Below are 19,824 nucleotides of genomic sequence, written 5' to 3'. Positions count from 1 at the left end.
AATTGAAACTAGGTTGGCTTCTTGCAAGACATGTAACTTACTCACTGTACCAATGCTTTGGACTTTAAAACATTTAATTGCAAAGACCAAAAAGCAGGAGCTGGAGCAGTGGCACAAGAGGTAGGGTGTTTGCTTTGCACATGGCTGACCTACAACGAACTGCGGTTCTATTCCCCGTGTCCCATATGGTCCCCAAGCCAGGAGCTATTTCTGAGTGCATAACCAGGAGTAACCCCTGAGCATCAATGGGTGTGGCCCAAAAACAAACAGATAAACAAAAAAAGATCAAAAAGCACCATATATTCTATTAAGGAATAAGAAGTGAAAGAAGTTTCTCTGCATTTAGTTGAGAGGACTATTCAGTCACCATCCATCTCAGCTCCCAAAGTCTCCACAGCTCTATATGAAGCTAAATAGAGACAGCCCAATTAAAAGTTCTATCCAGGGCCCGGAGAGATAGCACAACGGAGTTTGCCTTGCAAGCAGCCAATCCAAGACCAAAGGTGATTAGTTCGAATCCCGGTGTCCCACGTGGTCCCCCCGTGCCTGCCAGGAGCTATTTCTGAGCAGACAGCCAGGAGTAACCCCTGAGTACTGCCGGGTGTGGCCCAAAAACCAAAACAAAAAAAAAAGTTCTATCCAGTTCTTTGTACCACAGAAGAGTGGAGATTATTTCCTTCTGCCTCATATAAACTCACTTTGTTGTATTGATCTTCAAATAATCAGTCTTAATTTCTTTTCTTTTCTCTACTAGTTAATGACAGGTAAGGGAACACGAAAGTAATTGAAGGAAATTCTTTTATAAGAGACATTTTTGTCAGTGAATAATCACTCACTGTTTATTTTTACTAATTTCTCATTTTTATTTTCCAAAGAATATGTTATTATTTGTAGATGAACACACTATAAAAAGAGAATAAGGGAAGGAGAAATAGCATAGTGGTAGAGCGTTTGCCTTGCATGTGGCCAACCCAGGAGAGACCATGTTCAATTCCATACATCCCATATGGGCCTCCAGCCTGCTGGGGATGATATCTGAGTGCAGAGCCAGGAGTAACTCCTGATCACCTGAGGGTGTGGCCCAAAAACCAAGCAGTCAATCAATAAATAAAAATAAAAGATATAAGGGGCTGGTGAGGTGGCGCTAGAGGTAAGGTGTCTGCCTTGCAAGCGCTAGCCAAGGAAGGACCATGGTTAGATCCCCCGGCGTCCCATATGGCCCCCCCAAGCCAGGGGCGATTTCTGAGTGCTTAGCCAGGAGTAACACCTGAGCATCAAATGGGTGTGGCCAAAAATATAAATAAAAAGAATGAGTGATCCATTTGAACATATTTTGGAGACATTTATCTTCTCTAAATTCTGAAGGACTATTCACTTCTGTAACTTTAAATACCTAATAAAACCCAATGCCTGTTTTAGTACTTGCCAGTTTAATATGCTCTTTCACACCCACATGTATTTTTAGCCTCGTGATAGCCCTGTGATGTAGACAGAGGTTTTCTTTAACTGATAAGTGTCAGGAGATACAGAGTGGCCAAATTACTGACTCTAGTCAGGTGGACAAGGAAGGGGTGGAACTGGGTGGAACTCTTTTTCTCCTGAGGATAAGATCCATGATTATGTGCCTTCTTCCTAATATTACAGTAGTCTAAAAATGTTTACTGCAAACTGACCAAGACGAGGGACTCTAACATGACCTCAATATCCCTCACTCTTTTTCCGTTAAATAAAGACTATTTCCAAATCCTAAGAGGAACTCCCTACTTAATAGCTTTCACCTTTATACACCCTCTGAGTATGCTCAGAATGCCCTGTCATCATCTTTTCATCTCTGGAAGGGATTAAAGTTTTGATTAGCAAAGGATGAAGTAGAAACCAGCCAATTGATTGGAGACCAGTGCGGACAGGTTTGTAGAACTCGAAAGGAGTTTAGCATGAATCTAGTTCTTCCAAAGCAGAACTGGAATTTCTCCCCTTCTTGGTTCTAGAATCTCCTGAAGCATTGAGGTTTTCCTGCTCTGTCCCCATGATTCAAAAGATAAAGCCTGGGGGCCGAGAGGTGGCACAGTGGTAAGGTGTTTGCTTTGCTGACCCAGGATGAACCTCAGTTCAATCCCACAGCAACCCATACGGTCCCCTGAGCCAGGAGCAATTTCTGAGCACATAGCCAGGAGCAATTCCTGAGTGTCAGCAGTTGTGGCCCCCCAAAACAAACAAACAAACAAAAAATAAAACCCAACATATTTGGTGGAATCATATGTGGGACTAAGTATGGGGAAATCAAACACATCAGTCTTATTTCAGGAAAACTTTGTAGTATCCCAAAGGAGTAGATATGGGCTTCTGCATCCTGTATTCACACAATTTTTCCAGTCAGTCTTTTCCTCACAGAAGCACACCAAGAAAACAATAGTCTAGGCAGAGTAGCAATGAAAAGAATGGTACTTCAAACAAAAAAAAATCATGAATGAAACACCAATAAAATTTTATTAAGAGAAATTAAATGAGGAAAGCACTCAGCAAGAGACATATAATGGAAGTCATGGTGATTAGTTACTCTGAGTGGATGGAGGCCTTTTTTGGGGGGCAGGTGGAGAGCAGCACCCTCCAGTTGGAGGGCAGCAAAGTAGCAGAAACTACAATGCAGTAGTCCATACCCTTGACCAAAGAGTTTCTTACTGGAAAACGTTTAGTTCCATTACATTAAAGTCAACAAGTGTTCAGTATCTCCATGACTTAGTAGAGTCATGGCAGTAGAGAAAAGAAATGCTCCATCAAAAGAGAGGATTCCTCCTCCCATCATAGTTCTTTTTCTCAGTGCAAGCCAGTTGACTTTCCTGTCAGCTTATTCTCAGAGTTCTACCTGTGGCTTGGATAACAGCTCCTGAAGTTCTGACATTCTTTCAAGGGTCAGTTTTCAGTTGACCTGTCAAGATCACAGGAGTGTCAGCCAGGTACTTCCTGCCTGGATAAGACTCAGAAAGACCAAGACCAACACAACCTGTCAGGTTGGGGATTAATTCTGGACTGTTTCATACCAACAAAGTCACTGCATACTGTCAACAAGGACGTTCCTACTACCTGCATACTTCTTCCTGGAGTTCCAGAACTACACTGAAGCATTAAGATTTCTGTAAATCCATTACAGGGGCCTAAATTGGCTGGCTTCAAGAGAAATGGTGTCAACAAGGTCAGAGTGTAACAAAGGAACTAGATATATTTATTTTACTTGTTCCCTTTGAGACCTGTGTTGTGTCAAGGTTCCTCTTTCACCTGTGGGTCTGTGAGTGAATGTTTCGTTATGCAGGTAACTCACATGTTGGACAGTGACATCTGTTGAAAATGTTGGCATGCAGACAGAGTTCAGAGACTTTCAGATTTGAGTCAAATACTAATCTCAACTCATTCAGCCTTGGAATAAACAGAAATGGCTCAAAGAGGCCAGCTCATTCTTACACTTGGATTTTTTTTGCATACTTACTCAAAGTCCCTATTCAACTCAATTTGAGAAGCTTCTATATGTATCTCAGTCCCTATGGACTCTGCATAGAGGATGGTAAACAAAGAACAGGTTCAGTATTCTATTCGAGAACTCATTTTTCTCTTGTTGAGTGTGAAAAAAGAATCCTAGGTTAAAGTCTAAAATTCTGTTTTGTTTGTTTGTTTTGTTCTTGTTTTGCTTGTTTATTTGTTTTGTATTTTTTATCACACATGACAATGCTCAGGATGTACTCCTAGTTCTACACTCAAGGATCACTCCCGGTGGGTTTGGGGAATCATATAGGGTACCAGGAATTGAAGCAGAGTTCAAGAAAAATGCCCTACTCTCTGTACTATCTATCCCTGAATATTAGGATTTTGGAATTTTCCACCTACTTCTTTTTTCAGACAAAATTTTTCAAAGCCATCTACATAGTCAAGGCTTTAATCCAAGACCACTAGGTACTCCAGGGCTGGCAGTGAAGTTATTGAGGAATAGGCTGAATTTTAATTTTATTGGTTTTGTTAAGAACTTACTCCTGAGCTCAGAGATAAGTCCTATTAGGGATTGAGGGACCATATGGGGTCCTGGGAATTGAACCTGCTGTTGTTCAATTGCAAGGTAAGCACCCAACCTGGTGGTGTACAATTTCTCTGGCTGCAGAACAAGTTGTTTTATTGAACATTTTACAATATTTAGTCTTCCCTGGAATTTTTTTCCTTTAATTAAAGCAAGGTAGATTTTATTAAAAGAAACATTTTTAGAAAGATGTAAGAGAATAGAAATAGGGTAATTATGTGTTCAAGAGAGAATAGAATTTAAAAAAGTGAAAAGAATTAAACAAAGAAACAGAGAGACAAGCAAGAAAGATACCTATTGAAGGGAGAAAGAAGGTTTTAAGTTCAATCCATGATCTTTCCTCATTAAGAAATTGTTTTACTTTGCTATGTATGATCTATTCTCCCGATTAAACAGATTTCCTAGAAAATAGAAGTAATTTTTCCATTGCAGCCCCATTCTACACAGTATGGAGCTTATAGAAATAAATGAAGTCATGGGAAGCAAGGGCATTCCCAAGTAAGAAAAAGAATTAAAGTGCAAGAACCAGATGAGGGTGATAGGAGGAAATGTGGGAGGGAACCTGGGAACTCTACTGGAGGAAAAACACATTGGGTGAGATTGGGGTGTGAATCATGGTGATTTTAAAATTAATTTTAAAAGAATAAGTTTGTTCCTTTGAGATATTTCTGTTGCAAGGCAGAGTGTAAGTATCTCACTAAGGTTTTTTTTTGGCAAGGTTTCTGGTCCTTTTCTGCCCTCCAGCATTTTCAAGAGATGTCATTGCCTTGTCATTTAGATAGATTCTAATATTTGACAACTTTTCATAGACTTTAAAAACTAATGCATTTACACAATCAATGAAATTGCCAATCCTAAACTTTCCCACCTCCCCATCTCCTGGACTTCTTCACACTCCAGCCCAGATTTCTCCAGCTAGCACACACATACAACTTTTTCATTTTTATACACCTGTGAGGTCTCTTCTCTTCTCAACTCTTCTGTCCTTTCATCTCTGCCATACATTCTTGAACATATAAATTCAAAACTATCTATGATACATGGAAGACCTGCTCTGAAGGAAGGCAGATCTAAGTTCAAAGTCAGGTCTATTACATTACAGGTATGTGAACTTGGGTAGTTTATTTGATCTCTCTTCTCCAGTTTCTTAATTTATAAATTGACTGTAATATACCTGCCTTAAAGTTATTCTGTAGATCAATCTCCTGAGTTATTAGTTTCCTAACTCATTATTCCTTAGTTCTCAAGTTTCTCTGGAAATTCTAAGATCATAACGGGGTTTTGGGAGGTTTATTTTAACCCTATTTTGTTCCCAATTTTTTCTCTTATACTAGTATATTGCTCCCTTTATTTCCCATACAGCCCTACCGAGATTTGGAGTTATTCTCTTTCCAAGCTCATGGACTCTCCAATCACAGGGCCCCTTGCTGTCTGTAGCTCAGCTAGACCTATACTGGTGCTTGTGCGGTAACTGTGGGACAGCCATCATGTCAACAGCTACAACCAGCCCTGGTTACCTTAGTTCACCCAAACAGGCCTTACTGTGTGCTGCCTGTTGACAGACAAGTCAAGTTATAAAGGTGCATTTCCATCTACAAGGACACTTAAAAAGTTACATGAACTTATATGTGAAGTCGAGACCAAATCTTTGTTGGGACTTGCTTCTAACTTTGTGTTATTTCCTTGTTAGCATCCGCAGAATTATTGAATTTCAGCCACAGAGAGCACATTTGATGTTTATCAAGTGAAATTTGTCCGAGAGAGAGAGACATATGTTGCGGCATGTGGCAATAAAGGGTGCAATGGTTGGAAATGGAGGTACAACACATTCTTTCTTTACCAAGTGACCACTTCTCTGAGGATGTCTGTGTCCTACTTTACCAAAGAATCTTACCCATACCTCCTTGAAGATTTGCTGATAATCCCCCGAAATGAGATTGGAATAAAAATTAAAACAAATAAACACAAGTGAGCATTTCTGTTTGTCCTGTGACTGCCACATTGCACCTCCCTGAGAGAAAACAACTGTTGAGTAACCCCTGAGCACTGCCAGGTGTGACCCCCAAAACCAAAAAGAAAAAAAAAAGAGAAAGAGAAAACAACTGTTGTCTGCCATTGGTACTGCCTTCCTTGGGCCTACTCTGTGTCTGAAGTGGCATTTGCTTACCAAAATTCTTGATGACCAGGGTCGTAGCAATAGTACAACAGTAGGGTAATTACATTGCATAAAACTCACTCAGATTTTATTCCTGGTATTTCATATTACCTTCCCAGCACCACCAGAAGTGATCCCCAAGTACAGAGCCAGGAATAAGCCCTGATCATCACCAGGCGTGGCCCCAAAATAAAAAAAGACTTGCTGAGCAGTGGATCATTGTGTTTGTTCCTGTTTTGGCACCAAAGGAATTGCTATTAATCATCTTCAGCTTCCTCTCATGCCTTCTGTAAAATATTTGCACTTGAACCCATGGGTAGAGATTAGAGGAGAAATGAACATTTTTATTGTTAAATTACCTTTATTTAAACACCGTGATTACAAACATGATTGCAGTTGTATGATTACAATCATGTAAAGAACACCCCACTTCACCAGTGCAACATTCCCACCATCAATTTCCCAGATATCCCTCCTCCCCACCCCCCCCACACCTATAACCGAGATGGGCTTTCTACTTCCCTCATTCATTCACAGTGTTAGGATAGTTCTCAGTGTAGTTATTTCTCTAACTGCACTCACCACTCTACGTGGTGAGCTTCATGTCATGAACATTTTTAATCAAATATGACAACCACCTAAAATGACATAATATATTTCTCATTTGTCTCATTGATTTGTCAGGAAAGACAATTCCGAAATTCTTCCAAAGAATTGCAAACGCACCAGAAAACCATAGATAGCCTCCCCAAAACAAGCAGTTAGCTTAAAGGATAATCTTCAGCAGATGGGTGTGTTCTTGAGTGTGCATACATATAAAATATATGTAAACAATCTGCGAGTCCATGGGTCAGTCATAATGGATGCAGAACATACACAGTACTTCCACTTAGGCTTAGTGTAGTGAGCCCACCACATGGGAAAGGAACATGCTGGTCAGAGGCCACAGACCCCAAGAGAGGAAGAGAGGACACTAAGTGTGGGTGTGGGCCAATAATTAGCATGTCCAGGTGTCAACAGGTGAAACAGATCTGAAGTGAGGTGGAGCTGGGCAGGGCTGAGCCTAGGATGAATCAAGCCTTTCTGTGGGGCGGGGAGTTCCATCTAAAACACTAGCCTTGGCTAAATCCTCTATAAAAGGCTTCTGTGCTACCAACTTGCTATGCTCTCCACCGATCACTAGCCCCATCCTGCCTGAGTAGTAGGTAAGTCTTCTCCTGAGTAACCTCTTTCTCATTCCCAGTGTCCTGTTCGCCTGAGCTCATAACCAGGACTGTAAGTGCTGACCATGGGCAAAAAGTGTCTGTGTCCATGAACATTATGAACTGTCTCCTCCTTCCCTCTAGCTGCCATATTTACAGCAGCTAGGAACAATCCACTGTCTTCTTAGACCAGCAAAGTTCTCTATTTCTTAAAAGTTCTAGAAAGTTCTTGACAGTGTTGGGTGTACAAGGCCAGAACCAAGTTTCTTTTGTCAAAATAGAGTGGGAAACTTCTCAAGAAGAAAGTAGCGGCAGGAGGAAACCCACTGCAAGGTAACATTTAGGCAAGATATATTTATGAATTTATTTCAAAGGATATTAAGTGTAACTGAAAAAAATTATTATCTTTGCTATTAGTAGGCCAGTGGGTCAGGGCAGCCACATGGTTTAAAACAATTTAAAAAATTAAAATAATTTTAAAAAGAAGTCAGGATCTTTTTATGTCTCTCTGAGGTATAACTTTCTGAGGTTGGTACCTTGATTTCACAAGAAAGCAGCTTGCCTAAGACTTTTGATGACCAATCAGAGAAAATGTACCCTCCAAGAGTGTTGTGACCTTTAGAAACCTTTGGCTAATCCAACCTGCTGCTTTCTCTAGCATGGGGCTTATTCTTTCATGGTCTTTCCTCTAAATAGATCTAACTCTGCTGTGTTCTCTGTCTTCACAGCCCCCCTCTTCACAGCTCTGCTGTCTCTTGCCTCCCACTGCACTTTTTATTTTGTTATTATTGATACCCTCCATTGATACCCATTACCCTCCGTTTCTTTCTGAGGCTTTCTTTTGATACATCTCTGGGTCTCTTGACAATTCAGCCACTTTTTTTGATCCCAAGTTAATGAGAATTTACACTTCTTCCTAAGTAGAAACCATGGTAGAGAACACTTTGTCCTATGGTAGAAACATTGGCTACCAGGGCTCCAAGGTTGAAGAAGTCACACACCTGGAAAGGACAGGGTGACTTCTCAAAAGGGTCAGGGCTTAGAACAAAGGTCACATACAGAGATAATTGAACTTTCAGAATCTACTCAAGGATAGCACCACCTCTTCTGCAAATGCAACACTTGGTAGCATAGATTTATTCTGAATTATTTCTCGAAAGAGGAGAGTTGGCCCTCTAAAGTTCCTACTTGGCTTCCACTCAGAATCCCGAAGTTGACTCAAATACATATGTGGGTTCCCCATTGGACCCTACAAGTCTATACTCAGTAAGAAGATCTCCATATACAACCAGGAAACTGGTTTTGGGCAAACCACCTTATTTCTCTGAGCTGTTTTTTTCACCTATAAAAAAGTTTTAAAAAGAATAATAATGCTTACCAGAGATACTGCATATGAAACTACTTTGTATACAGTAGAGTACACATATGGACACACATTACATTTGTGCTGGCTGAATAATAATTATGTTTAATAGTTAACACTTAGCAGAAGCCAGAAGCTGACAACTGCTTTACTTGAATTACCTCTTTTAATCTTCACAGTAATCGTATAAAACAAATGCTAGCATCCTCTTCAGTTCACAGTGAAGCAACAAAAGGCAAAGCAACTGGCCCTGCCTAGCCCACCTGAAGGGTAGGTAGCAAGGATGAGGGATACATCCCAGCACAGAAGTGCATATCTAACCACCAAATGCTTCTCCTTCTCGCTGGCAAAATACAAGGGTTAGGGCTGGAGAAACACAGAGGCTGGAGGTGAAGACACGAGGGATGAATGTAAAAACGGAGCTCCCCAGGAATCAGTTGAGTTAGATGATCAGACCCAAGGGGACTCTTCTTCTTTTTCCAGCTTGACTCTGAAAAAATGCCACAGTTATTGGGAAACATTAATGGAATCATTGAAGCCTTTGGACGCTATGCCAGGACCGAGGATGGCTGTGCAGTGCTCACCCGGGGAGAACTCAAAAAGCTTTTGGAGCAAGAATTCGCTGATGTCATTGTGGTATGAGGGGCCAACGTGAGAGGAAGTGGGTAGAAGAGAAGAGAAAATATTGTTCACCTGCACTTGCCTTGTCTCCAGAGTTTGAGGCAATAGCTGCTCTACAGATGTGTTGGCAGAGATAGAAAGGAAATGGTCACAGCTCGAACAGGCCTTGGTCTTAGAGAAAACACCTTGAGTTCAATGACTAATTATAAAACAGGGAAGGGACTGGAGTGATAGCATAGCAGTAGGATGTTTGCCTTGCATGTAGTTGACCCAGAATGGACCTGTGTTCAATCCCTGGCATCCCATATGGTCCCCTGAACCAGGAGTGATTTCTAAGTGCATAGCTAGGAGTAACCCTTGAGGCTCACTGGGTGAGGCAGCCCCCCCCCAAAAAACCCAAATAAACAAAAACAAAAAGGACAGGGAAAAGGACTTTAAAGGGACATCTCCAAGAGAAAGAGCCTCTGAATACTCTAGCAAGGAAAATAATTGCTACTCCTGGGTGCTTCTTATTCTAATACATAACATCTCCTCTGTCTATCAGAAGCTTGATCACCCATTAATAAGCATCATGGGAAGCCTCACATTACGTGATGGCTCATCTCACCAGACGAGTGCTTGTGAAGGGCAGATTGTTAACAGCTCAGGGGACATTCCTTCCTGACAAACCAGAACCAGGGCCTTGACATCCTTCCCAGTCTTTGGCTCATATCTGCAGCAACAATAACAAAGAAGTGTTTGAGGGCAGTGATGTATGGGTCAATGGGATTCTGTTTTCATATGCAAGCTTGCCTACCAGACCCCTTACATCCTGTTTTCCTGGGAAAATAGCAGAGACTCCATAGGTTACTGAGAGAATTCACACGGGGTTATGCTTCTCTTGATGTCAAGCTCAATATAAAAATATGGCCACGTGGCATGGGCCAGGGGCTGAGGAAATCCTAAATAATATTTATAAATACAATAATTTTGGGAGATTTTGGAGAGTCACACCCAGCAGCACTCAGGGGTTACTCCCTGGCTCTGTGCTCAGAAATCACCCCTGGCAGGCTCAGGGGACCAGATGGGATGCCAGAATTCGAACCACTGTCTGTTTGCATGCAAGGCAAACACCCTATCACTGTTCTATCTCTCTAGCCCCAATACAATCATTTATGCATTCATTAGTCACTAAATCTCTATTCAGCTCTCTTGTAAGGTAGAAATTGTGTCAAACACAGAGGTAAATAAAAGTACTTTCGCCTCTTAAGAAAAAGAGATGAGATGAATAACAAAGATACATATTTGAATTCTATACTGAATGAGAACAGAGAGGGAGTCTTTTTTTTGGAGGGTTGGGTCACACCTGGCAGTGCTCAGGGGTTACTCCTGGCTCTATGCTCAGAAATCACCCCTGGCAGGCACGGGGGACCATATGGAATGCTAGGATTCGTACCACTGTCCTTCTGCATGCAAGGCAAATGCTTGGAGTCTTGACTTTATGGGTTTCCAATATATAGCTGAGTATGTGTAAATATGTTATACCGAAATCAGGATGCTGACAGCCTCATCTTCTCCCCAGAAACCCCATGATCCAGCCACAGTGGATGAAGTCCTGCGTCTGTTGGATGAGGATGACACAGGGACTGTGGACTTCAAAGAATATCTAGTCTTGGTGTTCAAAGTCGCCCAGGCCTGCTTCAAGACACTGGAGGAGAGTTCTGGGGGAGCCTGTGGATCACAGCCATCTGGAACTCACCCTCCAGGGACCTTACAAAATAAAGAAAGACAGCAAAGTAAATCTGGGGGAGGAGGAGCTATACAAGGCCAACAGCATGAAGGGAGCCGACATGGACAGAGGGAGAAGGCTTCCAAAGGGCAAAGTACAATTGAGACTCAAAGCCAGGACCAGGGTAGCAGTTCTCCTCAGGACAATGCCAATGATAGGCAGTTCAAAGCCCAGAATCAGCCAGTGGGAGGAGACAAGAGCCATAAGAGCAAAGAGAGACAGCCACAGGCTACAGAAAAGGATGGAGCCCAACAGACAGACAAGAGTGTGACTGGATATGGAACTCAGGTGCAGGCAGATGCAGCCCACAACATGCAACAGGGTGGAGACCGACTGACAGGAAGCACTAGTACTCAGTCTCAGCAACCGAGCTCTGGTCAGAACAGAGTGACTGAGAGGCACAGTCAAGGGAGGAGCCAGACAAGCCAGGTGGTGACAGGAGGGCAAGTTCAGACACAGACTGGGTCTCATGTCCAAACACAAACACAAACCTTGATACAAAGCAGTCACCATCAAACAGGAAGTTTCCAGCCTCAGCAGTCTACCTGTGATCAGAACAGAGGGACTGAGAACCATGGTCCAGACGCGAGCCAACCAAGCCAAGTAACAACAGGCCTCCAGACAGGTACACAACCCCACAGTCATGTTCAGACCACAGAACAGAACAGACACCATCAAACTGGAAGTACTGGCAACCTGTCTCAGCAATCCACCCATGGTCACAACCATGAGACTCATGGTCAAGATAGGAACCAGGCAAGTCAAACTGTGACAAGACAAGTTCAGACACAGACTAGGTCTCACACTCAGACACATACCCACACCACACAACAGAAGGGGCACCATCAGACGAAAAATACTGGCAACCTCTCTCAGAAATCCACCCATGGCCAGAGTAGTGGAACTGGCACTTATGGTCAAGATAGGAATCAGACAAGTCAAGTAGTGACCGGAGGAAAAGTTCATACACAAACCAGGCCACACACACATACTACGGAACAAGACAAGAACCTGACATCAGGCCAAGAGAGGCCTAGAGAACAGGGACAGACTCAGAAGCAGTCAGGCAGTGGACAACAATGGACAGAAATAAGCAATCAGGAAGCAGGACAGAGAGTGCAGGAGGGCCAGCCTCAAACTGGGACCAGCAGCCAGGAAGAGAGTAGTAGTACTCATCTTGAGCATAGAGAAACTAGAGGACAGGGAACAAATGAATCTACAGTGGTTCATAGGGAATGGGTTGATGATCATACAAGGGAGACGGAGCAGCCAACGGAAGGAGAGAATGAATCCACAGTGGCTCATGGGGAGTGGGTTGATGAAAATGATAGCCATACAAGGGAGATGGAGATGGCAAGGCAAGGAGAGAATGAGTCCACAGTCACTCGCGGGGAATGGGTGGATGACAACGAAGACCACACAACGGAGATGGAGGTGCCAAGGCAAGGAGGAAATGAACACACAGTGGATCATGGGGAGTGCACTGATGTCCACAGAAGGGAAACAGGAGTCCTAAATCAGGGTCAGGGCAGTCTGCACACCAAAGTTCCTTCATCAGTGGGTCAAGAGGCATCCCAACAGAAAGTAAAGGGAGGCATCAGTGGGCTGTATTCCTACTTTAAGAGTACTAAACCATGAGTTTTCTACCCATAAACTGCAGTGCCAGGAAAGGGAGAGTCGGAGAGGGGTCTTTTGTTCTGTCCTGACCAATGTGGTAGCCATTTTCCTGAATATCAGCTCTTAATCACAGTGTATTGTTATCAGTTCTTTCTCAGTGAGATTATTTCTGCAAGGCATCCTAAACTCCTCTGAAGCCTTTCACTGCACTACCTTCTAGCAGGAAGACAGAAAAAAGTATCCCCTTCTATTGAACTATCCCTTTTGTGGCCAGGGTTAATTTTATCTCAGCTCTTTGTCCATTTGTCCACATGGATTAATAAAAACTTTTAAAACTATTGGGTTCTGCATTCCATTCAAACACATTTTTGTTGTTGTCATTGAGGGTTTTTTTTTTTTTGTTTTGTTTGTTTGTTTTGGGGTCACATCCGGCAGCGCTCAGAGATTATTCCTGGCAGGCACGTGGAAACATATGGGATGCCAGGATTCGAACCACCATCCTTCCGCATGCAAGGCAAACACCTTACCTCCATGCTATCTCTCCAGCCCCCCAATCAAACACTTTTATTGGCAAGAGTCAGAGCTACAGGGATAAACTGGAAGTTTTCCCAATACTAGAAGAACAATCAATTGAGAAAAGTTTGGTGAGATTTAAAGTGTTATGAAAAATCCAAGAGGGCTAATATCAAATCTACATACTGACAAAAATGAATTGGAAATGGTTTCAATCAGAAGAGATTTTATATTGTTATTTTTTACTGATATCTTTTTATTTTATATGATGGACATATTACAGAATATTCAAAAAATACAACAAACTCGTAGTGAAAATTCTTATCATGTCTAATTCTGTCACCCTTTTACATCTCTCAACATTCTATGGGATGGTTGACCTGAATATTATATAAACATGTGGAAAAAGTATATATATATATTTATATATAAATATAAACATAGATACAATACAATACATAAACATACTTTTATATATAATAAATTTAGGTATAGCTGTTCAATATATAAATGTTTTTATTTAAAGCATTGTGATTTATTAATATATTCATAATTAAATTTTAAACATGCATTTTTCTCCATTTCAGCAACAATCCCAATACCAATGTCCCTCCATTAATGGTCCCATAGTCCATCCCATATCTTCCCCCACCACAGTCTGCCATCATGACAAGCACCTTTTTAAACTTGGTTGTCAAAATTTGGGTCTCATATTTTAGTATTGTTGACTCTGGTTTGGGTATTTAGTTATGTTCTTCCTTAACACCACTAATGCATTTGACTTGTGTCCCTCATTATTTCACACCTGTATTTCTCCTTCTCTGCTCTATTTCCTAACTATACTCTGGGGCCAAGAGTGTTCTAGACAACTTCCATTTAAACCTTTACATTTCCTCATGCAGTTTTTCTAAATACAACGTGTAAATGATATCATCCTGGTATTCATCCTTCTCACTTACTTCATATAATATATCTTCTAGTTACATCCATGTTGCTGCAAATTGCATTATTGCATCATTCCTTAGAGATATCTGATATTCCATTGTATATATGTACCAGATTTTCATTACCCGCTTATCTATTGTTGGGAATCTAAGTTGATTCCAACTCTTAGGTATTGCACTGGTGCTGCAATGAACAATGGTGTGCATACAACCTTTCAAATGAATGTTTTCCTGTCCTGAAGATAGATACCCAAAAGTGGAATTGCTGAATCATATGTAAGCTTGATTCTGAGTTTACTGAGTAGCCTCCATACAGTTTTTCATAGGTGATAAACTAGGTATCATTCCCACCAGAAGTTAATAAGAGTTTCTTTTCACTCCATCCCTACCAAAACAAATTGTTTCCAGTGTCATCCTGACTGATGTAAAGTGAAATCTCACTGATATCTTGATTTTTATTTCCTTAATGATAAGTGATGATGAAAATTTTATGTGCCTGATGGCTTTGGTCTTCCTTAAGGAGGTGTTTATCCATTTCCCCTCTCCATTTTTGATGAGGTTTTTATATTTTTAAAGATTAATCTTTGTAGATACTTTGTATATTCTATATCAACACTTTAAATGATGTGTTGAGTGCAAATATTTTCTCCCACTCAGTTTTCAGTCCTTTAGTATTTGCTCATGTATCTTTTAGTTTATCACATATCTTTTGCCATACAGAAATATTTTAGTTTGATATAGTACCACTTGTTCATATTTAATTCTGTAGAGTTTGCCATTGACATCATATCATCGAAGACTCCTTTGAGGTATATGTCTTGAAAATTCTGCCTATGTTTTACTCAAAGCACTTTATATATTCAAGTCTGATCTCAAGGTCTTTGATGTACTTTGAGTTGACTTTTGTGTAAGGTGTGAGATTTAATTTCTTATATGTGGTTATCTAATTGTCCCAACACCATTTGTTAAAGAGACTTCTTTATCCATTTCATGTTCTAGGATACTTTGTCAAAAATTAGTTGACCATATAATTGGTGGTTTGTTATTGGATAGTTTATTCTGACTCATTGGTTCAAGTTTGTCTTGTTCCAATACCATGCTGTTTTGGTTACTATAGCTTTATAAGTACAACTTCAAGTTAGGTAATGAGATGCCTTCGACTTTCTTGTGTTTCACTATAGTTTTGGCTATTTGACGTCTTTTATGATTCCACACAAATTTTATAATTGTTCTAAGTCCTTGAAAAAATGTCTGAATTTGGATAGGGATTGCATTGAATCTATATAGTAATTTAGGTAAGATAGTCATTTTGATAATATTGATTTTTCCAATCTATGAGCATTGAATGTTTTTCATTTCTTTATGTCTTTATGTCTTCCTCAATTTCTTACGTATTTTGAAGTTTTTATTTTATAGGTCTCTGGCCTCTTTTAAGCTTATTCATAAATACTTGATGGCTTTTGACACTTTTTTAAATAGAATAGACTCTTTGATCTCTTTTTCCTCTGACTTGTTATTTGTATAAAGGAATTCAACAGATTTTGTGTATAGCTAGCCACTCTGCTTTGTTGGTTTATTGTTTCTAGAAGCTTTTTTTTGTGGACTCAAGCAACTTCAATGAATATCATCATGTCATCAGCAAAAAGACATCGTTTTACTTACTGAGAAGATGTTATTTTTTAATGCTCTGAAAGAAACAAGCAGGATTTAGGAAGGTAAACCTATTATTAAGTTATCATGACTTTTAATTCTAACTTTTTGCCTACTTGTACAATAACATTCAGATTAACAAACTACAAGCTTCTTACCCCCGTCCTTATCAATTCTGCTCTGACATTTCATGAAGTGTTACTCATTGTATAGAAGTAAGTTAAGGTATAGAGTGCTTCTCAGTTATTTACTTACTGAAAATAAATGATAAATAAAAGATTTACATGGAAATATTTTGAAATATTTTTATTTAAGAACCATGATTTACAAAGTTGTTGATAGTTGAATTTTAGGCATATAATACTTGAACACCAAACTCACCACCAGTGTCAACTCCCATCACCAGTATTCCCATGCTCCATCATCTACCACCACCACCAATACCTTTACAAGCACATTAAAAAGCTTGATAGATGCAGCTTAGGTATCATGATATCATTATAATTGAGTCTGTGCTTTGGATTTTTAGCTGCGATACACCCCACATAATAGACACACAATGTGAAGATTAAATGCTGGGAAGCTGGTAACATCCCAGCCATCCCAGCAAATGGTATCCAAACATGGACAAGGAGACCTCAAATTGTTGAGTGGGGTTAACGTTTTCTGGGGTACTGAGTAAATAACAAAACAGGTATTTCCATATTAGCCCCCTTTTACTGAACTGAATGTTCTGTGCTATCTACTGGACCATTAGCATATATAACCCCCCCTTTTTAATTGCCTTATGCTGCTCTGGGGTCTTTATCAACATTTTTCAAGATGACCTTAACAAAGCATGTCCATTAACAAATCTTCCGTGCACATACCCCAAGAGGGGAAGAGTACTTTTACAGTAGTGAAGAGTTCTTACTCAAAAGACTTTCCCAAGGCTGGTACTGGACCCAGTGGGATGAGTAACATTGCATCAGTGATATCTGATAAGTATGTGAAAGATACAATAGTGAAGAGTTCTCACTCAAAACACTTTTCCAGGGCTGGGACTGGACTCAGTACCAGTGGTATGAGCAACACAGAAATGAATAAACTGATGCTAGAAATCCAAGTCATGGGTATTGTTAAATGGTTCAATGTTTGGAATGGTTATGGATTCACTAACAGGAATAACACTAAATAAACACTAATAACACTGTACAGCTATTAAGAGAAACAATCCAAGAAAGCTTTTGCTCTGCAGTAAAGATGGAGACTGTGGAGTTTGATATCTTGAAAAGAGAAAAAGGTGCAGAAGCTGCTAGTGTAGAGGGTGCCAGTGAAAGGCAGCCACGATGCTCCCGATCAATGTAGGTTCTAATGACTCATAACCTCGTCTCGCCCGGTTGAGGCCTCCTTAGGCAGGACAAAACCAGGCAGTGAAGAGGAGCGAGCTGAAGACTCCAAGAAGCATCCCGACAGCAGTAGTCACTGTCCTTCTCCTTCTTAAGGCTCATTGTGCACAGCTCTTGCCTTCCAACCAGCTGTATATATCAAGGGCAGTGATCAACAGTGTATGTGTGAATGTGTGGATTTTTTTCCATGTTGTCAGAGAAGCATTTGTTTTCTTTCCCTCTAACACCTTTCTGTATGGCCATGGATCTTTCCACCCAGACCATATCCTTTTTATATTCATACTACAAGAACAAGAGAACAGACCATTGCAACCGGACTGTCCACATGTATTGGCTCTTTTCGGTGGGACCTGACTTGAGGAATAATTTTTGACCTGTGAGACTGATCAGTAACTGCAGGAGAGCATCGTCTCCCTGACTGCTCTTTACTGACAGACTATGTCATCTTCTGATTACAATCTATTATCACCCCTACCCCATCCATGGGTCTTTTTTAAAAAATAGAAAAGGGGGAGATGTAGAAACCTGAATCTGATTCTTAAATCACTCCGTTTTTCCTTTCCTGCTCATGCACTTTTTTAATTGTAAAAACCCACCCACACTTGATTATGACCCACCTATGTTTAATTAATGTAAATAACCTTAACTACCATCAGCCTCATTCACAGGTGATTTATCTTTGTTCTGTTAACTCTGGCTAATAAAAGTTGGCAGGGAAAGTAGCTCAACTACTGGCTGGCTCACATTGATACAAGAGGCTGCTCAGCCCCCTGGCCCCTATGCACCTTCTCCTGTAACTGTTTGGTTTTTGTTGGGTTTTGTTTTTAGGTTTTTTGACATCTTTGCTGTAGAGTCATCTGTTTCAGAATTGGACAGGTCAGCATGAACATGAATATAAAGATAAACTACTGGAAAGCTGGAATCTCCCAAGTAGTCTTAGCACCACATCACAAATATAATGAAAACTCTGACCCTCGTTTCCTCATTACTTTCCTTTCTCATATTTTCTTTTTTTTAATTTTTATTTTGATCATACTGGCTTACATATCTTTCACAGTAGTATTTAGGTACATATTAACATTGAATCAGGGAAATACGCATCACCAAATTTGTCCTCCCCCCATTCCCGTTCCCTTCCTGCAACCCATATCCCCAACCATCATCCCCTGGGCTGCTAGAGCTTTATCATTTTTTTCTTTTCACTTTTATTTCTTTACTTTTCTGTCTTCACTAAGCTCTAGGGGCCAGGGTTATCTAGTCATTTCTCCTTTACTCCATTACATTTTCTGATATAATTATTTTATATACCACAGTTAAGTGAGATCATTCTTTTTTTTTTAATCTTTGTTCTTCTGGTTTACTTCACTAAATATGGTATTTTCTGGACTTCTTTTCTTGGGGAGGTTCTTAATTATTGTTTCAATTTCTTTAGCTGTAATTAGACTATTTAGGTTTTCTACATCCTCCTTGTCGAGTTTCAGAAGATGATATTTTCCCAGAACTCTGTCAGTATTTTCAGGGTTCAGTTTTTCAAAATACTCCCTCATGATGTATTGAATTTCTTGTGGTTCTGTTGTAATCTCTCCCCTTTCATTTGTGATCCTATTTATTTGGGTTTTTTCCCTCTTTTGGGGGGCAAGACTTGCCAGTGGTTTATCTATCTTGTTTATTCTTTTGAAAAACAAACTCCTGGTCTCATTGATTTTTTTGTATTATTTTCTTTGCTTCTATGTTGTTTATTTCCGCTCTGGTATTTATTATTTCTTTTCTTTTGACTGTGTTTGGGTTTCTTTGCTGCTGTTTTTCCAAATTTTTATGGTGTCCTTGTAGACTGTTGATTTTGTCATTTTACTCTTTCCTGTTATAGGCCTGTATTGCTATGAGATTCCCCCTAATGACTGCTTTTTCTGTGAGCCACAGATTTTGACAGTTTGTCTCTTCATTGTCATTCGTCTCAAGGAATCTTTTTATTTATTACTTGATTTCTTCTTTGATCCAACTGTTGTTGAGTAGCATGTTGTTTAATCTACAGGTGTTGGATTTTCTCCACAGTTTTTTTACAGTTAATCTTGGTCTCTGTTGCATAATGATCTGATAGGGTACTTATAATAATCTTGATATAGGTGACTTTGTGTAAGTTAGATTTATATCCTAAGGCATGGTCTATTCTAGAGAAGGTTACATGTGCACTTGAGAAGAATGTATATTCTGCTTTCTTGGGGTGGAGTGCCCTGTATAAGCCTGTTAGCCCTATTTCCTTTAATTTCTCGTTTAAGGTTCTTATGTCTTTGCTGGTTTTCTGTCGGGTGGATCTGTTTATTGGTGATAGTGGAATGTTCAAAACTCCTACTACTTTCACATTACCTTCCATATGTTTCTCTAGGTTTGTGAGCAAATACCTTACATATTTTGCTGGCTCTACATTTGGTGCATAAATATTGATCAGAGTTGGTACTTCTTGGTCTAATGTTTTCCTGATCAGTAAGTAGAGACTCTCTTGGTATCTGGGCTCTTCCTTGAGGTTAAATGCAATTTGATCTGAT

The 19,824-nt window shown here is 40.2% G+C and overlaps 1 protein-coding gene across 1 annotated transcript; it reads left to right on the top strand.

The window, feature by feature from the left end:
- Positions 1-9,278: 9,278 nt before the first annotated feature.
- On the top strand, positions 9,279-12,807 carry CRNN (cornulin). Its single transcript, XM_049766007.1, has 2 exons — positions 9,279-9,416; positions 10,963-12,807. Exons 1-2 carry the CDS (start codon positions 9,279-9,281, stop codon positions 12,805-12,807), a joined length of 1,983 nt encoding a protein of 660 aa, XP_049621964.1.
- The last annotated feature ends 7,017 nt before the right edge of the window (positions 12,808-19,824 follow it).

The sequence above is a fragment of the Suncus etruscus genome, chromosome 19 (genome assembly GCF_024139225.1).
Source record: "Suncus etruscus isolate mSunEtr1 chromosome 19, mSunEtr1.pri.cur, whole genome shotgun sequence".
NCBI lineage: Eukaryota > Metazoa > Chordata > Mammalia > Eulipotyphla > Soricidae > Suncus > Suncus etruscus.
Note: the sequence above shows the minus strand (reverse complement) of the source record. Positions and strands in the feature narration are given on the sequence as shown.